The sequence below is a fragment of the Tenrec ecaudatus genome, chromosome 12 (assembly GCF_050624435.1).
Source record: "Tenrec ecaudatus isolate mTenEca1 chromosome 12, mTenEca1.hap1, whole genome shotgun sequence".
Lineage (NCBI taxonomy): Eukaryota > Metazoa > Chordata > Mammalia > Afrosoricida > Tenrecidae > Tenrec > Tenrec ecaudatus.
The window spans coordinates 70,932,461-70,955,266 of NC_134541.1; the positions used below are offsets into that span (position 1 = coordinate 70,932,461).

Here is a 22,806-nt window from a genome sequence, read left to right on the forward strand (position 1 = left end):
TCACCGAGTCAAGATTCTATACCTTTTTTTTTGTTGATCATATTTAAACTTGGAGCTAAGAATCTGCACATGAGTCAAATACTTTATGAAAGAATTTCTTATTAGAAAAAAATCCAGCGGGAAGGTGCAGATGTGCTTTATACAATTGATGTATGTATATGAATGGATTGTGATAAGAGTTGTATGAGCCCCTAATAAAATGTAAAAAAAGAAAAGGAAAAAAAAAAGAAAATGATTAGGGCAAAGAATTTACAGATGTGCTTTATACAATTGATGTATGTATATGTATGGATTGTGATAAGAGTTGTATGCGCCCCTAATAAAATGTTTTAAAAAAAGAGAAAAAATCCAGCAATTAAAATAAATTAATAAAAATTTGTAATGTTTCTCAAAATTTTCATTATTTTATATTATGGAGAAGAAATGTCAAATACAATAGCTTCACAATACCTTGAATGCATGGTTGTTATAGAAGCGGTCATCTACCTTAGCTCCCCATTCTGCTGGATCAAAATTCGTTTCTAAATAATAAAAAGATATAATAATTTCAGACTTAGAGTTTTAAAAAATATAAATAGAGAAATGACACAGTTTTCTATTCCAAATAATAAGCTCTTTACTGTCAGTATTAAATTTTATTGACATAGCTTCATACTGAAGATATAACTAACAATCATTTCATTTAAAAGAAATCATAATTAATTAAATATTCAATAAGCCCTTGGAACATTTTAGAACAGTGGTAAAAGCCATAATTTGTGTCTTTACAGAATTTATAAAAATGTGGGAAGAAACAAAACACCAATAGAAGGATGTAATCTGAACACATGCATCTATAAACAAAGGAAAAGGTATAGATAGCTAAGCAGAAAAATTTTAAACTACTTTCCATTATGGAAAATCTCAAACTTACAAAGTAAAAAAAATAGTATATAGTGCATATTACCTAGATTAAATAATTATCAACATATGATGTATCTGTTTTATATGTAACCCTGCTCACTTTCCTACCCTTTCCTCTCATTATGTTCAAACTCCAGGCATCATATTATTTTATCCACAAATATTTATTTCAGTATACATCACTAAGATAAATCATTTAATAAATATCATTTTAATGTATTTTCAGTGAAAGTTTACCTAGCAGTTTATATTCCCCATCAATAAATACTATATTAGTTATCAGTGACATTAAATACTTCACAATCTATGAACACTCTCATTATTTCCATTTTAGTTGTTTGATTTCCATTGAACTGGCTTCCCTGGTTGCTTATATCCTTGTTTTGTTTTAAAATAATTGTTGACCATTTGATCTCATATAGAGGATTTTAAAAAGAAGCACAGTATTGTGACTGATACATATATACCAGGAATTAATTACTTAGGTACATAGTGACCTCAGGAGATAATTTCCATTAAAATTTTGGAGAATATCTGAGGGCAATAGTCTCCGAAGTTGTCCAATCTCAACCAATCTACCCGGCTTGTTTTTGCCTTTAGGAATTTTGGGTTCTGTTCCATATATTTTTTCTCATTCTATTAGGGTCCATCTATTATGGAGCAAATTAGAATGGTCAGTAGTAATACCATTTAGTTCTTCTGCTCAGGGTAGATGAGGCATGGTTCAAGTAGACTATTTGTCTTGCTGTCTAAAATCTTTTGTGTCTTTGGTTTCCTTCTTTCTCTTTTGGTTCAGAGTACTTACTGACCAACATCTTAGAAGGCCATTCATAAGCTTTATTACCCTACACAGTTTTTTTTACCACAATAGGGTGTAAAATATAACTTCATTAATTATTTTGATCAGGCTGCCCTAATTCTTTAGACAAAGAAATCCAATCTCGAAAAGTGTTCAGCTAGGACTACAAAGTATACCCGAGGAGCCCTAGTGGCATGGTTGATTAGGTATTGGGCAGTCAACTGCAAGATTGACAGTTCAAACCTATACTGCTGCTTCCAAGGAGAAAAATGAAGCTGTCTGTGATGTGTTCTTGATATATAATTACTTCTTGTAAGAAATAATGCTCTTTCTTACACTTATGTCACAGGATTTGTTTTTCTAGTCAACCTGGACTAACACACTGTACTTTTTGCAAGACAGGCTTGTTTTTCTGGAAGTTCACAGTCAATTTAATATCCTTTGCCAACAATATAATTCAAATGCATCAATTCTTTTTTGATCTTCTTTATTGTCCAGCTTTTATATGATGAGACTGGGGGGAAAAAACACCCAAGGCTTAGGTCTGTCACTCCTTAGCTCTTCAAAGTGACATCTTTTCTCTAACACTTTAAAGAAGTCTTGTGGAGCAGATCTGTCCAAAGAAATATGCTGCTTGATTTCTTGACTTCTGCTTCGATGAGTGTTGAAAATTAAATTCTTGATGAATTCAATATTTTCCATTTATAATTATGCTTCCTACTACTAGTCTAGAGGAATTGGCTTGCTTACACTGAGATGGAATCCATATTGGAGGCTGTGCTTTCTGATCTTCATCTGTAAGTGCTTCAGTCTTCGTCGTAGCAAGCAAGATTGTGTCATTTGTATTTTGCAGGTTGTTATTGAGTCATCTTTCATTCCGGATTCTATGTTCTTCTTATGTAGTTAAGCTATATGATTATTTACGCAGTACACAGTACATATAAGAATGGTGAAGAGATATAAATTTGATGCACATCTTTCCACATTTTAAACAATGTAATGTGTCCTTATTCTGCTCAAGTAAATGCTTCTTGTCCTATGTACAGGCTTCACGGGAGCATCATTAAGTGTTCTGGAATTCCCATTCTTTGCAATAATAATCAAAATTTGTTGTCATCCATACAGGCAATTGCCTTTGGAGTCAATAAAATACAAGTAAACATCTTATGGTATTCTTTGCTTTAAGTCAAGACCCATCTAATAGCAATTTCATACCTTAAATCTGGCTTGAATTTTCTGGCATATGTATTTGTCTATTATTTGACAAGCTTTTCAAAAAATATCTTCAGCAAAATTTAATCTGCAGGTGATATTAATGATATTTTGGTTAAGCTCCACATTGTGCTGATTCACCTTTCTTTGGGTTGGACACAAATATGGACCTCTTTCAGCTGGTAGCTGTCTTTCAAATTTCTTGTCAGAGATGCTTCCAGCATTGCCCTCATCTGTTGAAACAATTTATTTGGTATTCTATCAGTTCTTGGAACCTTTTATGTTTTTTGCAGGGGTCCTGGTGACATTAAAGCTATGTCTACAATGGTCTTTTAACATGAGTGGGAATTACTCAAGTTTGTACTTTGGGTCTCACAGACTTTTAAAATTTTATTCAGCTTCAACTTCAATTCAAATATGAGCAATTGAGGGTGTGTTCTGTACTTGACCCCAGTCTTGTCTGACTGGTAATTATTGATTTCCTTTTTTTCTACACACACTTTGATTCTTGTGTATTACATCTGGTGAGATCTAAGTATACAGTCATTTATGTTGCTGAAAAAAGGTGTGGTAGCTACATAATTTCATATCAACTTGATAATTAAGTCTAAGGGTGGAATCTAGCCTGTCAATCAGGTCACAGTCTGATGATACCTCCTTGTGGGCGTGGCATTCTCATGAGGATTTCAGGAACTTCCTCTGTCTTAATTCTGCCATCAGAGAGGCTCCCCTCTCTCTGATTCATTTTCCTGCTATTGAAACACGTAGAGAGCTGGAGGAGCCACGTGGAGAACCATGCCAGTGCTGAGATGCTTCCACTGCCACTGCATCCACAAGACTTTTCACCCACTGACTTGTGATCTTCCTGCATTGACTATTGTTGCATGTGCTACATGAGTATGAACAGGAATTCATAGACTATTATCAAACTACTATCTGACTTATGGACTTGATCTGGACTGGGCTGGGATGTTTTGTCAATATACAATTACTCTTTTATATAAAGCTCTTTCTTATTCATATATGAATGTCCCTGAATTTGTTTCTCTTATCAACCTGACCTAATATGAAGGCATTTGCAATAAATAAGTCATTAGTCTTGTAAATTTCTATCATGTGGTATGTGGAGTCATTTCTGTCACCAAGGTCATATTTTCCAGCTATGGATCCTTGATTTTAGTTTCTAATCACTGGGGATTATCAATGAATCTCGAGGGCATATTTGATCAATTTCTGACTGCAAAAGTTGGTACAACTTGTCAATTTATTCATCTTTGGGAGTAGTGGCTGTTATGTAAATTTGAGTAATGTTGTATTAACTGATCTTCCTTGTAGTCATTTGATATTATCCTATTATGGAGAGTGTTGTACTTAATGTGATTCTGAAATGTCCTTTTGATTATTTTATGCCAATTCTCTTCAATTTGTCACCCATGGCAAAGTAGACTGTATGACTGCTCAAGGCAAACTGCCCAATGCCAGTCCATATCTCACTAATGTCTAGGATATCAATCTTATTGCATTCTATTTCATTTTTGATGATTTTCAATTTTCCTAGATATACTTCATAATTCATTGTTCCAATTATTAATGAGTGCTTTCTTCTCATTTTGAATCATGCCACATCAGCATCTTGTTGCTTTAGTCTGTCCAAGTTAGTAAGGCTGACTGGGAAGGCTGCTTTTCCTCAATTGTACAAAGTAAAAAAAAAATACTGTTGCTAGGGTTCTAGTTCAGATATACATGAGTTTATTCCAAACAAAACATGCTTAAATATGTCTCTGTGATCAACAGATGGTTGCAGACATGTCTTTTCAGAAGTACATTTGTCTTAGAATTGTTAGAATGCTATGTTAGTTTGGGTAGACTAGAGAAACAAATTCATAGGCATTCATATGTGTGTAATAGCGAATTTTATACACTCTACTTGTCTTCCTGCTGACAAGCCACGTGGAGACTCCTGATGTAACCAGAGCCCTGGAGCTGGAGGAGCCACACGGAGACCCACGCCAGTGCTGAGATGCTTCCCCTGCCACTGCATCCACAAGACTTTCCATTAACTGGCCTGTGATCTTCCTACACTGGCCATTGTTGCATGTGCTGCATGAGTCTGAAGAGGAATTCATAGAATAGTATCAGACATATGGGCTAATATTGAACCTATGGATTTCATCTGGATTGTACTGGGATGTTTTCTTAAGATAGAATTACTCTTTGATATAAAGTTCTCTAGAAGATACACGATCCCTTGCTGGACTAAGGCCCTAAGGAAGACAATACTGGAGACTCAGTGTTGGGACTGGCCCGGACTGACCCTGTGACACAGAGGCAAACCACTAAAGGTGTGTGGCAGAGCAACCATGGGAATAGATCAGGGAGTACAAAGGAAAGACTCTGGGGCCAGAACATGACACCCCATTGGACCTGACTGAAGGACACGCCTAGAGATAAAAAATCAGAACTTGATCTATTTACAGGTTTTTCTTTCTTTTTAAAATTTTTCTTCTTTTAATTAATTTATTCTTTTATGGGTCATTGGTTTTCTTTTTTGTTGTCATCACTGTGTTTCCATTCATCAACTATCTTGTTATGGCTTGAGTTTTGGTGATTATTATCTCTACAGATCTAGCTAGGTAAGATAGGCTGGATGAATAGTCTGGAGGAGAAAACAACGGGACCAATGATTCCAGGGGGACATGGGAGAGTGGTAGCTGGGGGTAAGGAGGTGGTGCTGACCAACCCAGGGACAGGGGAGCATCAAGTGATCCAAAATTAGTGGCAAGGAGGCTGTGAGAGGCCTGGTAGGGATTCAGCAAGGGCAATGTAACTGAGAAATTACTGAAACCCAAATGAAGGCTGAGCATGATAGTGGGACAAGAGGAAAGTAAAAGGAAATAGAGGAAAGAACTAGGAGACAGAGGGTATTTATAGATGTCTAAAAACTGGAATGTACATATGTAAATATATTTATATAAGAGGGTAGGGAAATAGATCTATGTGCATTTATTTATAGGTTTAATATTAAGGCAGCAGATGGACATTGGGGCTCCCCTTAAGTACTTAATACAAGAACACTTTGTTCTATTAAATTGGCATTCCATGATGCACACCTTCCTGACACGATTGCTGAAGAAAAATGTGTGCATAAGCAAATGTGGTGAAGAAAGCTGATGGTAGCCGGCTATCAAAAGATATAGCATCTGGGGTCTTAAAGGCTTGAAAATAAACAAGCAGCCATCTAGCTGAGAAGCATCAAAGCCCACATGGAAGAAGCACACCAGCCTGTCTGACCACGAGGTGTAGAAGGGACCTGTTATCAGATATCAAAGAATAAAAAAATCATATCAGTAGGTACCCATCTTCCCAATACGATGACTGAAGACAAACGTGCGCATAAGAAAATGTGGTGAAGAAAGCTGATGGTGCCTGGCTATCAAAAGATATAGCATCTGGGGTCTTAAAGGCTTGAAGATAAACAAGTAACCATCTAGCTCAGAAGTAACAAAAGCCCACATGGAAGAAGCACACAAGCCTGTGTGACTACGAGCTGTCACAGGGATCAGATAGCAGGAATCAAAGAACAAAAAATCATATCACTGTAAATGTGGGTGAGTGCAGAGTGGAGACTCAAATCCCATTGGTAGGCAAATGGACACCCCCTTACTGAAGGGTTGTCGGGAGGAGATGAGCCAGTCATGATCCCAATTCTACCTTACAAATCTGGCTAGACCAGAGGATGTACATTGGTACAGATAGCAACTGGAAACACAGGGAATCCAGAACACATGACTCCTTCGGGACCAGTGGAGAGAATGGCGATGCCTGAAGGGTGGAGGGAATGTGGGGTAGAAAGGGGAAACTGATTACAAGAATCTATGTATTGCCTCCTCCATGGGGGATGGAAAGCAGAGAAGAGGGTTGGGGGGAGACATCGGACAGTGTAACATATGACAAAATAATAATTTATGAATGATGAAAAGTTCATGAGGGAGGGGGGAGGGGGAAGGAAGAGGGGAAAATGAGGAGCCGATATTAAGGGTTCAAGTAGAAGGCGAATGTTTTGAGAATGATGATGGCAACAAATGTACATATGTGCTTGACACAATGGATGCAAGTATGGAATGTAATAAGAATTATATAAACCTCCAATAAAACAATCTAAAAAAATTAAGTTCTCTCTTACATACATATGAGTCTATTAATTTGTTTCTATAGCCTATCCAAACTAACACAAATGACTTCAAAAAAAACCCCAACCATCCAATTAAACCATTGACTTCTAAGGGGACTGCTGGATCAGTTAAATCCAAGGCAGAAAGGTCAGAGCAGGTCACGGTGACTGCCTTTTATGGTTCTCAAGTGATAATCTTGATATATTGACTTAAAGGACATAGACGATCAAAAGAGTTTGTCATGAAGATGTTCTAAGAAAAGATAAAATTGCATTTGTGAGAGAAAGGCCAGAAAGGATGAGCTGAAAACTTGCTGTTCTGTTTTTGTTTGGGATGGGCGGCACAATGCACCTGCTCATTATTTAGGGTAGCAAGGCTTATCCCACAAAACTTTCCTTGCTATCCCACAAGACTTTCCTTGGGAATCTCTTCATTCACCCTCTGATCTTAGCCTATCAGACATATTTTTCTCATTCCCTAAACTCAAAGAATGTTTAAAAGAAACACGACTTGAGTCCCTTGAGGATATCAAAAACAGTCAATTTCATTGATGTAAACAGAAAAGAGAATTCTGCAGGGAAAGGTTCTAAAAAACCAAACAAAACATACTGCCATTGGGTTGATTCTAACTCATAATGACCCCACAGCACAGTAAAAACTGCTCCTGTAGGTTTTTGAGACGGTTGTAACCTTTTTTGGTAACCCTTTAGGGGAGTAGAAAGCCTCATCTTTCCCCACTAGAACAGATATTGGTTTCAAACTGCTGACCTTGTGGTTAGCAGCTCAACACATAACCTCTACACTACCAGGGCTCCTTGGGGAAAGGTTAGAGATGGAAATACCACTATCTTTAGGAAAATATACTTGGCAGATGTGTAAAGAAACAGCTTCCCATTTTGATATTTGTGTTTAAGAAAGATTTCTATGATTTGTAGGAATGCTTTGTTATTGTTGTTACTCTCGTATTTTGAATAACTTTCAACCTTAGACTCTCATCTCATGGCACTATATCAACCAAATAAAGTTTTCACTGGCTAGTGTGTTTAGACATAGATGGCCAGGTCTTTCCCCCCAGTCTGTCTTAGTCTGGAAGCTCTACTTAAACCTGTCCATCATGAGTGATTCTTCAGGGATCTGAAACAGTGGTAGCATAGCTTTCAGTATCAAAATAACATACAATCCACCACGAGAAGAATGGCGGCATATAGACATCCAAACTTCAAAGTCACTGCCATTAGGTCAATGCTGACTCATGTGGGTTTCTGAAATAGGTTTTCAGAAATATATAAAGAAAAAAATTTAGTTCCCTTCATATACTTAAATATATACATATTGTGTTAATCTGGGTACATTAGAGAAAGAAATCAACAGAAACTCATGTGTATAAGAGACAGTTTTATAAAGGGTAAGTGCACATCAAGAAAACATCCCAACCCAGTGCTTCCCAAGCCCACAAGTCTAACATTAGCTCAGAAAAGCAACACCAATCCACAAAGTTCTCCTCCATCTCACAAAACACATGTGATGCCAACTGTAGAAGGAAAGCTGAATCAGTGAACGTGTAAGCATCTCAGCGCGGGCAAGAGTGTCCACACACAGGGCTGTACTGGGGTAGGTCCATGAGGCTTCTCCTCAGGGATCTCTTGCAGGAAATGAGCCTTGCCAGCTGAAGCAGGGAACTGGATAAGGCAGCTGCACCCTGGTTGTACCATCAGAATGCAAGAAACCGAAGAACTAGACAGGCGAGGCTCACTGAGCCATTTATCCCTCCAGCCTCCAATTAACCCTACACGTGTTTATCAGCCAGGTTGGCACAATAAACTTTAACTATCTCACATATATACTGCATATATACATATACACATACATATATATGGTGCTTTTGCTATTATTTCAAAATTACATATGCCAGAGCAATTACCTCTGAGCTTTTTACCTGTATAATTCTTAGTGACATCATTTACTTTATTAAGTTGTACATACTTCAATTGTTTATTGCTACATTTCCCATTACCAAAAATAACAAGCATCTACTATTTAGAGAGTGAATACCCTCTAACCCCAACCTTAAACCCTTTTATTTTCTATATATTTAGTTGTTCATGTAATTTCATGATTTATCTCAATGAATTTTCCTTAAGTCCACTCATGTTTTTTGTAATCACTGAGTAGAATTCCACTGTACATATGTATCACATTTTACTTATTCATGTATCTGTTTACTGACACTCAGGCTGTTTCCTTATTTTTGCTATTGTAAATAGTGCTGCAATAAACATAAGTGAATTGTTTGTATTATTTCTATAAGATTCCTAGGGTATCATACATAATAGAATTGCTAGCTATTGGTTTGTGGAAAGCTATAAATTATAGTGGTGGCCCCAAATCCATTTGCAGGATCCCTACATGGAGTGAGTCCTCACTGAATCCCCTAATACACAGAGACTAGGACTGTTAACAGGCCTAATGTCAGGCAAAGAACATTGTAAAGTGAATTTTAGCAACTGTACTTAGGCTGGAATATTGCATCTCATCATTCTCTCTCTGGACCATTGTAAATTTAATCTAAAAATTTAAAATTCTCTGCTTTCTTTCAGATTGAGGCCTTTCTTTGTTCTATATGGTCATTTGTTGCTAGGTCTTTGCTGGTTGATTGCCCTTGTTGTGTATGTTTATCTGTCCAGGGAAACTGGGAAGAGTGGATGTATGAAGACAATACCAGCATTAATGATTGACTGGGGACATGGAAGAGGAGTGTGGGGGAAATGGGGGAGTCAACCTCCATGGGTACAAGAAGGAAGAAAAGTTTCCAAAGTTGATTGTGGTAATGATTTCACAACCCTTCTTGATATGATCAAACTATCGAGTTCTATGAGGTGAATTATAACTCAATAAAATATTGCTGAGTTATGAGACAGTTTTACCTCTTGTTTTTTGAAAAACTGCCAGACTACTTTCCATGACACTCCATTTTGTATTCCCACCAACAATGAATGAGGGTTCCAAGTTCTCCATATCCCCTTCCATATTTGTTATTCTCCATTTAAAAAATCTTGGCCATCCTAGTCAGAGTGAAATATCTCATTGTGATTTCAATCTGCATTTCTCTGATGGCTAATACATTATCTTTTTATGTGTCTGTTGGCTAATTTGAGAGAAAGTAGTAATTTTCTACTAGCATAATGAGTTACAGACCAGGAAACCCATGAGCAGTTTTTACCCTGTTCTATAGGGTTGCTCTCAGTTGGAGTCAACTCGATGGCATTGAGTTTGGTTTGTTTTTGCTTGATTGGCTATTTGACTATCCTCTTGGGTGAAGTGTTTGTCTACTTTCTTTGTCCAGTTTTTTTACTGAGTTGTCGTCTATTTAAGTTATAGAATATTTTTCTATACATAGTGCTGGGACTTGTTGAGACTGCCTTTTTTGTACGGGGAGCAGGATCAGCCTATGAAAGCCTATGTTAAGGTACACTCTTACCACTCTTTTTTTTCTTTATACTAGTGGAAAATATTTTAGTTTTACTTCTCCGAAAGATTTTTGCCTTACAGTTTTCAACTTTTGTAGGCTTCATTGCTTTTTGGATATTAGATTCACCAATTATATTGTTCCCAAAGACTTTTTCCTAGTCTGTGCATTGTCTCTTTACTGTTATTATATATATAGGTTTAACTAGGTTATTTAATAAGAATCAAGGATTCAGCAGCAGATATTCCTGAGGAATTACACTATACTTATATGATTTCATGGAGTGGAGCTCTGGTTTTACTACAGGGGCCTTACAAAAAAGCAGAAATATCGGTTTACCTGAGCTGGGGCTCTAGTCCACATTCTGTTATTTGTTCAGATTTGGTTGGGTGCTGCAAGAAGAGAGTCAGGTGTTCCCCTCAACGACTGAGGTAGTTTATTGTGCCAACCTGACCGGTAAACACATGTGGGATTAATTGAATGGTGGATAAATGGCTTTGCAAACCTTTCCTTTTTTGTCTCTTGCTCTTTGATCATTGGACCAGTGTGCTGCTGCCTTGCTTGTTCTTTGCCTCAATTTGCAAGCTACACACCAGTGGGACACCTAACCAGTGGACTGTGTTGCTGTAATTTGAGGTTTCTTCAAGACCTGTTTCGCCACACAATTGGAATTTACATCTCTTGAGCTAGTGACTGAGGGACCCTCATCAGGCGGACTGTTGGTGACCTGCCTTGCTGTTAGCTGCCTGTGCCCAGGTAGCCTGAATTGCTCTACAGAGTACTACGTGGAGACCCTCAAGACTTGAAGAACTTCCAGTGTCTCACAGTTGTCTTACGTGAGTGAGTTGCACTGAGTCATTTGTACTGCTTTATAATTAACTTTTTATTTCTTATGTTATCTATATAGCTGTATAAATATATATAAAATTATTAGCATTCTTGTTTTATTTCTCTAGAGAAACCTGTCTAACACAAGGACCCAGTATCCATTTCTCCCAAGACTAAAACAACACTGATTTACCTTAGCCCTACCATAGGCCAAAAATTGCACACACACTGTGTGACTGAACTTCCTGCCAAAAAGTCCCAATGCTTATGTCCCGTTCTATCAACAATGGTTTTAGGGAGTTTTCATGGGACAGGATGGTGAGAGTTTGAGGAATGGCAAATCTAAGAAAGAGCTAGTTCTTTCAGGACACAATCACCTAATGAGGAACCTATTCCTGGGCATGAGGGTAAAAAAAAAAAAAGATGTTGAACTGTCACATACAGCAGGTCAGTGCCTCTAGCCAAAATGTGAATGGAGTGTGAAAGAGAGAAGGGAAATATGAGAGGTGGGCCAAATGTTCCTATTCTTAGTGAGCAGGGGTTGGGTTTCTCAGATCGTGTTCAACAATCAACCTTTCTCCAGACCAGGGAGTTCACTTCCATGGATGGGGAGAAACAGATGAATAGTGAGAGCTAAGCTGATATAGACTGGCCAATCAATGACAGGGTTAAATTTGCTCTCAACACTTGTTGGTTATGAGGGATTCAGGCTTCTGTTTCTAACAAATTCAAACCACCTACCCTCATGTATTTACTCTTCTCTAGTATTTACTTCTTTTTAATTGATGATTTTGAAATGAAAACATATTTTCCTTTTCCCCTTTTTCACCCATTTCCTTCTCCCCTACCCCAGATATCCATGAAGCCTTCAAAGTCTGTTTTTATTTTTTGTTGGTGTAAAAAACATTTGTATTTTAATATTTTATAAAGTGATGTCACAGCGCATGTGTCTTTATGATTTACTTACTTGAGCATAAAGTCTTCCAAATTTGCTCATGTCATGAGAGGTTTTATACCTTCATAATTGTTTTTTAGGGATGTATAATAGTCCATTGTATATTTATACCAGAGTAGTATATATTCCTCTACAGATGAGCATTTTGTTGGTTTCTTTAAGCTATTGTGCATAACATGGGTATAAATTTTTTAAAGCTAGCATGAGTAGTCTTACTTATTATTATGTTTTATTCTTTATTTCTTTGGGTTATATACCAAGTAGAGAAATTGCTGGGTAATAAGGTATTTCTATTCGCATTTGTTTAAGGAAGCAGCATACTGTTTTCCATGTGGTTGCACAATTCTGAAATCTCACCGACAGTGTATGATTGTACCAATCTCTCCACATCCTCTAAAGGATTTGTTATTTTCTGTTTACTTGAATTTTACTATTAGTGCTAGTGCATGAGGTATTAAATCCTTTGTTTTGTTTCGCCATTTAAATTTATTTATTTTTAAAGTTTTATTGGCATTTCATCCACATGTCATACAATTCCATAATTCTATTATAACAAGAAGAGTTGGACAATCATTACCAAAATCAATTTTTGAACATTTTATTCCTTATATTCATTGTTATTTGTGTGGTTATCATTAGTTTGAATCATTTTATTGGGGGGTTGTACAATTCTTATCACAATCCATACATACATCTACTGTGTCAAGAACATATGTATATTTGTTACCATCATCATTCTCAAAACATATGCCTTCTACTTAAGCCCTTCATATCTGCTGCTCATTTTGCCCTGCCCTCCCCACTGCTCCCTCCCTCATAAACCCTTCATCATTCATAAATTATTATTTTGTCATATATTACACTGTCCAACATCTCTCCCCGCCTTCTTCTCTGCTGTTCCTCCCTCAGGGAGGAGGCTATACCTAGATTCTTGTAATCAGTTCCCCCTTTCTACCCCACATTCTTTCCACCCTCCAGGCATCGCCACTCTCACCACTGGTCTTGAAGAAGTCATCTGTCCTGGATTCCCTGTGTTTCCAGTTGTTCTCTGTACCAATGAACATCCTCTGGTCTAGCCAGATTTGTAAGGTAGAATTTGGATCATAATAGTGGGGGGGGCAGCATTTAAGAAAGAGGAAAGTTTTATGTTTCATCGTTGCTACCCTGCACCCTCACTAGCTCATCTCCTCCCCACGACCCTTCAATAAGGGGTGTCCATTTGGCTATCAATGGGCTTTGAGTCTCCACTCTGCACTCACCCACATTTTCAAATGATATGCATTTTTGTTCCTTGATGCTTGATACCTGTGTGTGATTATTTTTGTGACAAAAATATACACAAAACCTTTTCCAATTGAACTGCTACATGTATAATTCAGTGCCATTGATTATAATCATTAATGTTGCATCATTATTTTGATTTTGATTTCAACTATCACTGATAATCATAAGAATTTCTTCATATGACTACTGGCCACTGGGATGTTGTGTTATCTTGGATTTTCTAGAGAAGCAAAACCACTGGTGATCACTTATATGCATTTGTGTTTGCATAAAGAGATTTATATTTTAAAATGTCTTACACAGTCATGTTGCTGTTGTTGTTAGGCACCATCAAGCCAATTTCAACTCACAGTAACTCTCTGCACAACAGGATGAAACACTTCCAGGTCCTGAACCATCTTCACAATTGTTCTTATACTTGAGCCCATTGTTGCAGCTACTGTGATCAATCTCTCATTGACGTCTTCCATGTTCAAAGTTTGTAAGGTAAGCATGTTCTTCCTTCATGTGTGGTTTTCAAACACGAGAGCTGTGCTGATATAATGTATCATTATACTATTTTACTTTGTCTTCTTAAACTGCCCTTTCTGTGCAGCTCTTTGACTTCATCCTTTTCCCATGCCTTAGCTACTCTACTATTATTAAGAGCAAGTTTCAGAATTTCTTTTAACATTCACTTTGATCTTTTCTTCCTTTCATGTCTTCTTAATGACCTTTTGTTTCTTCATAAATGATGTTCTTGATGTCCTCCCACAGTTCACTAGATCTGTAATTAGTGTACAATGCATCAAAACTGTTCTTGAGATGTTCTCCAGTTTCAGGTGGGATAGACTTAAGCTTATATTTTGGCTCTTGTGGGATTGTTTCAATTTTCTTCAGCTTCAATCTGAACTTGCATACGTGCAACTGATGGTCTGTTCCACTGCCAGTCCCTGGCCTGGATTTAGCTGCTGATATTGAGCTTCTCTGTTGTGTCTTCCCACAAATGTAGTCAATTTGATTTCTATGTATTACACACTCAGAAGTATAATGATATTAATCATTTAATGCATGCTGATATGGCACCTAGGGTTGTATCTGGAGCATAGTTTGAGGCAGATATCTTACAAGATACTGCTGCAGGTTCTCATTGCCTCGAGATGTATAAATACTTAAGTCACAGTGGGTCCCCAAAGGTCCAGATGATGACCCAAGTAGAAGTATGCTATACTTCTAAAGAACTCAGAGGTTTCTAATATGTATAGACATAAAAATGGAGAATATGTGTAGGAATGGTTATTAAGGGTACGGGATAATGGTTCAGGAAACATGCTTGGATCAGTCTGAGTTTATTTATATAGACCCACTAAGTACAAATTCTTCTCACCCAGAGCTAAAACTTCATCTACCAGTGGTGTTATTTTAAATATTACTTTGTCACTTCACCCCATTGATTAACAATGCCTTCTTTATTAATGTTATTGTTGTTGCTCTTAGGTGCTATCAAGTTATTTATGATCCAAAGGGATCATATACACAACAGAATGAAAATAATACATGGTACTCTCCTGTGCGGCTAATACCTAATTGATCCCATGGCTGGGCCCACTCTTACAGGCATTGTGTTCATTCATCTCACTAAAGGCCGTCCTCTTTTTTGATACCCCTACACTTTACCAAGCATGATGTACCTTTCCAGGGACTGGTCTCTCCTGACTACATGTCCAAAGTATGTAGAATGAAGTCTTGCCATCCTTGCTTCTACAGAGTACTCTAGCTGTACTTCTTCCAAGAAAGATTCATTTGTCCTTTTAACAGTCCATGGCAATTTCAATAATTTCCTCTAGCACTACAATCCAAATGCATAAATTTATTCTTCAGTCTTTCGTATTCAGTGTCCAGCTTTCACATGCATATGAGGCAATGTAAAATACCATACCAGGGCTTCAGTCAGGTGCACCTTAATCCTTAATGTAACATCCTTACTTTTCAACACTCTAAAGAGGCCTTGTGCATCATATTTACCAAACATAACACATCTTTTGATATCTTGACTGTTGCTTCCATGAGTTTTGATTTGTGGATCGAAGGAAGACAAAATCCTTGACTTCAACCTTATCTCTACTTATCATGATGTTACGTAAGGGTTCCATTGTGAGCAATCTTCTCTTCTTTACATTGAGTTGCAATCCACACTGAAGGCTATATGTAGTCTTTGATTTGCATCAAATGCCTCAAGTCTTCCTCACTTTCAGCAAACAAGGTTGTGTCATTTGCATATCACAGGTTAATAAGCTTTCCTCCATGTTAATAAGCCTTCCTATAAATCTGGTGCCATATTCTTCTTCATATAAGCCAGTTTCTCTGCTGATTATCTCAGCATACAGACTGAATAAGTATGGTGAGAGGATACAATTTTGACACATACCTTTCCTGATTTTAAGCCCTACAGTATTCCCTTGTTCTGTTCACACATCTGCCTCTTGATCTGTGTACAAGTTTTGCATGAATACAATAAAGTGTTCTGGAATTCCCATTCTTCTCAAGGATATACATAGTTTATTATGGTACACAGAGTTGAATGCCTTGTCATGTCAATAAAACACAAATAAACATCTTTCACCACTTTGAACTAAGATCCATCTGACATCAACAATGATGTTCTTTGATCCAAGTCCTCTTCTGAATTTGCCCTAACCGTTGTTGGATGATCTACAGCAAAATCTTACTTGCATGCAAGAGCAATGATATTTATCTATAGTTTGAACATTCTGTTGGGTCACCTTTATTTGGAATGGGTACAAATATAGATCTCTTCCAGTCATTTGGCCAAGTAACTGTTTCCAAAATTCCTGGCATAGATGAATGAGTGCTTTCAGTACTTCATTAGCTTGGTGAAACATTTCAATTGGTACTCCATCTTTAGAAAAATTAATAGTGACAGATTGATCCATACTTACAGAGACAGGAGTTATCAGTGCCTTCAGTCCTATTTAGATCTGAGAATCAATTCTGACATTCATCTGTACAATTTTGTTCCTCTAGAATCATTCCTGGTACCAAATGGGTTAGAATCGGTTTTCGAGAGAAGCAAAGTCAGTGATGTTTGCATGTGTTTGTAAATATAAATAAATTTTTATCAAGAAATAGCTACACAGTTGTAGCAGTTCTGTCCACTCCATTTCAAGGCAGCCTTCTGATTCATGTAGCTGTGGAAGCAGAAGAACACGAAGCAGGTTGACAAGCAAGTGGGGTGGGTGGGAGGCTGGTGGATGCAGAGGTAAATGAATCTGAAATTGGCCAAATGAATCCGTCAATAGTCTGCTGATGGCTCTTGGGATTGACAGGCAGCACAACAGGAATTCAATGAACCAGACACACGATCTAGCCAAAGAGAACTTGGTTCTGCTTAGGATTTCTCTTTTATACAAAATGACACACCCATAAGGAGGTGTCATCAGCTTTGATCTGAGTGACAGGTGGGTTTCCACCTCTACCTTCATCCAGGAGTGTCTAGTTGACATAGACTTTTTTTTTTACATAGACTTTAACTACCACAAAATATCATTTTTGGTGAATTGTCTTTGCTTATTTTAAAATAAGATTATATGTGCTTTTCTTATTGAGGTAGTGAAGTTTTCTATAGATTATTGAGATTAGCCCTTTAACCAATATACCAACCTCCCCTACAACTTTTTTTTCAAGACTTTGTATGTAATTATGTAAATGTTATATTTTTAGGAGGTCCCAATCCCCTCTTTTGTCTTCTGTATTGTGAATATTTTTCATTTTGTTTGGTAATACCTGGTATTATGGTCCTTAAATCTGTCCCTATTTTTTTCATTGATGGTCTTTATACTTAGGGTTTATATTTAAGTTTTTATCTTGAATTCATTTTTTGTTTTTGTATATGATATGAAGTATGGGTACTGTTTCATTCTTTTACAGATGGAGATCCATTTTTTTCCAACACGATTTGTTGAAAAGACCATCTTTCCCCCATTTAATGTTTTAGTCTTTTATTTAAAAAATCAGGTGTCTATTGGTCTTGGTTTTATTTCTAGGTTCTCTGTTCTGATTCATTGATCTATAATCTCTATTTTTGTACCAATACCAAGCAGTTTTGATTGCTGTGGCTGTATAATAGGCTTTAAAATCAAGGAGTGAGAGGCCTTCCATTTTGATTAGATTTTTAAGTAGTGTTTAGTTCATCCTGGGTTTCTTTCCTTTTCATATAAAGTTGGTGATTTAATTTTTTCATCTTTTAGAATTATGTTGGTATTTAGATTGGAATTGTATTGTATTTAAATATTACTTCTTCCAGTAATACTTAAATTTTTACTATATAAACCCTTCCTATCTATAGGCATGGAATGTTCTTCCATTTATGAAAGTCTCTTTTGAAGTCTTTTATTAGTGTTTTATAGTTTTCTTTAAATAAATCTTTTATTTGGTTAGGTTTATTCCTAAGTACTTACCTTTTAGGTGGTTATCATAAATTATATTGTTTTTAAATTTACTTTTCAGAGTTCTCTTAATATACAAGAATCCTATTGATTCCTGTATGTTGATTTTATAGCCTGTCACACTGCCAGAATTTCCAATTAGTTCTAACGATTTTTAATTGAATCGTTAGGGTTTTCTATATATAAAACATATCAGCTGCAAACAGAGTGAGTTTTATTTCTCTGCCAATTTGGATGCCTTTGATTTCTTTTTAAAAATAATTTTATGGGTGTATAGTTCACATATACAAATTAATTATTCAATCACATTATGAAGTTTTGCAATCATCACCACAATTTTAGAACATTTTCTCTTTGTATTCATTGTTTGCTTGCCCTCATTTTCCCCCCATTCTGCCCCCTACCATGTCCTAGGCAATTATAAATCCAGTCACTGTCTCTATAGTGCAGAGTGGAGACTCAAAGCCCATTGGTAGCCAAACGGACACCCCTTACTGAAGGGTTGTGGGGAGGAGATGAACCAGTCAGGGTGCAGGGTAGCAATGATGAAACATATAACTCTCCTCTAGTTCTTAAATGCTCCCCCCCCACTATCATGACCCCAATTCTACCTTACAAATCTGGCTAGACCAGAGGATGTACATTGGTACAGAGAACAACTGGAAACACAGGGAATCCAGGACAGATGACTCCTTCAGGACCAGTGGTGAGAGTGGCGATGCCTGGAGGGTGGAAAGAATGTGGGGTAGAAAGGGGAAACTGATTACAAGAATCTAGGTATAGCCTCCTCCCTGGGGGAGGGACAGCGGAGGTGGTGAGGGGAGACATTGGACAGTGTAATATATGACAAAATAATAATTTATGAATTATGAAGGGTACATGAGATAGGGGCAGTGGGAAGGGCGGGGGGAAATGAGCAGCAGATATTAAGGGCTCAAGTAGAGGGCAAATGTTTTGAGAATGATGATGGCAACAAATGTACATATGTTCTTGACACAATGGATGTATGCATGGATTGTGATAAGAATTGTACAACCCCACAATAAAATGATAAAATTAAAAAAAAAGAAAATATTAAAAACTGAACAACTTTTAAAGTGGGTTAAAAGATATATTAAATGATAAAGTATTACATTTTTACCTAACTACATCTGCCATGATGGACTTAACAATGTCACGAACCATATACTAACCCCTTTATATGTACATCTTAAAAACTACTTTGACAAATGCGATCTCACCTCAGTTAATGTCAGTTTCTCAAGATGGGAGGAGAGGAAGAAGACCATTCAGTTGCTGCCATACAATATTGTGCTAAAGTCATCCCAAATCAAAAGACACTCCTACCAGAGTGTTAAGTGAACCTTACTGGAAATTCAAGTCAAGATGGAAGGAAAGGAGATGTATGTCTCAGAGGTGATTACACTTTATTGGTGGGTAACTTGGTGGAGCAATCTTCCATCAGGACATACACATACACAACTTATATAGAACCCAAAGAAAGAATACCCCCAGTACTATATTCCTCATTGGACACTTTTTACCTAGTTTCTATCCAGCCTTTGGTGACCCAGGCCGTGTGCTATAGACTACTGGAACTTTAGACTTTGTCCTTTAAAGGCACACAACATCCTTTGCTAAGTCCCACCAGAAGAACTTGATGTGGAAAACTAAGTGAGCTTGGCTTGACCTTCAAACTCCCCTGTAGTAAATTTAAGGAACTTACACACTCCCTTGCACTTAAGGGAAAATGTCTTATTATGAGAAGAAGTAGATGACTGCTATTCCAAGATTATGATATTGTAGGTCATTCAACTTTGGTTCACATCTCTTGCTTTGAGGATGCCCAATGAAGATGGCCCAGGACTACCATATATTTACTATTTTAATTGTTTCTTTTTGATGTCTAGTAGCTCTGGCTAATATTTCTAGGACTAAATTAAATAAGCCTGATGATGAAGGGCAATCCTATCTATTCGTATTAGTAGAGAGTACGCTTTGTTTATCGCCACTGAGTAAAATCCTGGCTGTTAGTTAAGTATATATTGCCTTTATTATGTTGAGGAATTTCCTTTCCATTCATATATTATTGTGTGTATAGAAAATAGATGGATTCTATAAGTGCCTTTTCTGTGCAAGTTATACAATTATATGATTCTCTTTAATTTATTTGGAATATTACATTGATCGCTTTTTTTTCTAATATTGAATTATCCTTGCATACCTTGTATATGGTCCCACTTGACCTCAATGTATCTTTAAATGTTCTGTTGAATTCTATTAGCTAGAATTTTGTTGGGAGATTCTATGTTCCTAAAGGATACTGAACTGTAGTTTTCTCTTCTGGTAATGTCTTTATTTGGTTTGGGCATTAGGGATATACTAAGATTCATAAAATCAGTTTAGTAATGCATTATCATTCTCTATGCTCTGGAATAATGTAGATTTTTTAACAGTTCTCTAAATGCTTGGGACAATTCCCTAGTAAAACCATCTCGTTATGGGCTTTTCATTGCTGGAAATTTAATGACTGCATCTATTTCTTGTTGAATTTTAGGTCTGTTAAGTTTTTCTGTATCAATTACTGTTAATTTAGGTACATAATATACGTAGATAATTAAAGAAATTTGTCCACTTCAAGGCTTTTGATTTGTTGCAGTTTTTCATTATATTGTGCAATTATCTTTTAAAATTTTGGCTGGTTCTGTTGCGATGTCACCCTTTTCATTTCTTCTTTTTTTTTTTTTAACAATTTATTGGGGCTGATACAATTCTTTTCACAGTTCATACATATACATACATCAATTGTATAAAGCACATCTGTACAGTCTTTGCCCTAATTATTTTTTTCTCTTTTCTTCTTTTACATTTTATTAGGGACTCCAACAACTCTTACCACAATCCATGCATATACATACATCAATTGTATAAAGCACATCCATACATTCCCTGCCCCAATCATTCTCAAGGCATTTGCTCTCCACTTAAGCCCCTTGCATCAGGTCCTCTTTTTTCCCCCCCCTCCCTCCCCTTTCCCCCCTCCCTCATATGCCCTTGGTAATTTATACCTCGTTATTTTGTCATATCTTGCCCTATTCGGGGTCTCCCTTCCCCCCTTCTCTGCTGTCCCTCTCCCAGGGAAGAGGTCACATGTGGCTCCTTGTAATCAGTTCCCCCTTTCCAACCCACTCACCCTCCACTCTCCCAGCATTGTCCCTCACGCCCTTGGTCCTGAAGGTATCATCCACCCTGGATTCCCTGTACCTCCAACCCTCATATGTACCAGTGTACAGCCTCTGTCCTATCCAGCCCTGCAAGGTAGAATTCGGATCATGGTAGTTGGGGGGAGGAAGCATCCAGGATCTGGGGGAAAGCTGTGTTCTTCATCGATACTACCTCACACCCTAATTAACCCATCTCCTCTCCTAAGCCCCTCTATGAGGGGATCTCCATTGGCCGACACTTGGGCCTTGGGTCTCCACTCTGCACTTCCCCCTTCATTTAATATAATATATATATACACATACATATATACATATACACATATATACACATACATACACACACTTATATCTTTTTTTTTTGCATGATGCCTTATATCTGGTCCCTTGGGCACCTCGGGCACCTTGTGAACTTTATGTCTGTTTCTTCTTTTCTTTTGTTAACTTTGTCACTGGCTTATCAATTTTATCATTTCAAAGAACCAATTTCTTATGCCTTGCTGACTTTTTAAATTTTCTCATTCATTTATATCTGATTTTTATTTGCTCTCATAGTTATTTTTTCTTTTCTTCTGTTGGCTAAGGGTTTATTTTTCTGTTCTTATGTTCTTATTGTTACTATTAAGATGCTAACTTTATTTTTTACTTTTTTGATGTAAGCACTTATTGCTATAAATACCCCTCTAAGCACTGTTTTTGCTATTTCCAAAATATTTGGGTATGCTGTATTTCCATTGTAATTTGTTGAAAGGACATTTTAATTTTTTCAATTACCCAATGATTTTTAAGTATTTACTTTCCATGTAATTACTTTTAATTTTTTGCTTGATCTTCCTATTATTGCATCCCTAGTTGTGTACTGGGTTACATTATATGCTGCTAACTCAAAGGTCAGTAGTTTTAAACCACCAGCTGCTCTGTGAAAAAAGATGAGACTTTCTAATCCCATAAAGAATTACAGTCTTGGAAGCACACAGGAGCAGTTCTTGCGTCTCCTATAGGGTCATTATGAATCTGAGTCAATTGATGGCAGTGAACTTATTTTGGATCTTACTATTTATTTATAATTTTATAGCACTGTGATCTGAAAAGATAATTTATAGTAGCTGTATATTTTAAATTTTATTTATGCTTCCATTTAAGCCTAACCTATGATCTGTTCTGGAGTATTTCCCATGCACACTAGAGAAGAATGTAACTGTACTGGTTGGTGTGGAGTGAAGTATTCGGTATATCTCTAAAAAAATCAATTTGATTATGTTGCTTAGTTCTTCTATATCTTTTTCATTTTTTCCCTATTGATCTGTTTTACTCAAGAGAGGTGTATTGGAGTCTCCTACTATTGTGGTATTGTCTATTTGTCGCTATAAACAGAGTTTAATTGATGTATTTTGAAAGTCTATAAAAGAACCTCAAAATAGAGCATAAATGTTTATTATCGTCATGGCATCTTGTCCAATTGTGGCCTTAATCATTATATAATGGCCTTCTATCTCTTTTCTCAAACATTAAGCTTTACTG

General features: G+C 36.8%; 1 protein-coding gene across 2 annotated transcripts in view; it reads right to left on the minus strand.

Annotated features, from left to right (window-relative positions):
* SPA17 (sperm autoantigenic protein 17) overlaps window positions 1-22,806 on the minus strand; it is a 55,751-nt gene that overhangs the window by 26,021 nt on the left and 6,924 nt on the right. For both annotated transcript variants that reach the window (XM_075527905.1, XM_075527906.1), the window contains exon 3: window positions 451-521. In XM_075527905.1, coding sequence (XP_075384020.1) covers window positions 451-521 — 71 coding nt within the window. The remainder of the gene's footprint in view (window positions 1-450; window positions 522-22,806) is intronic.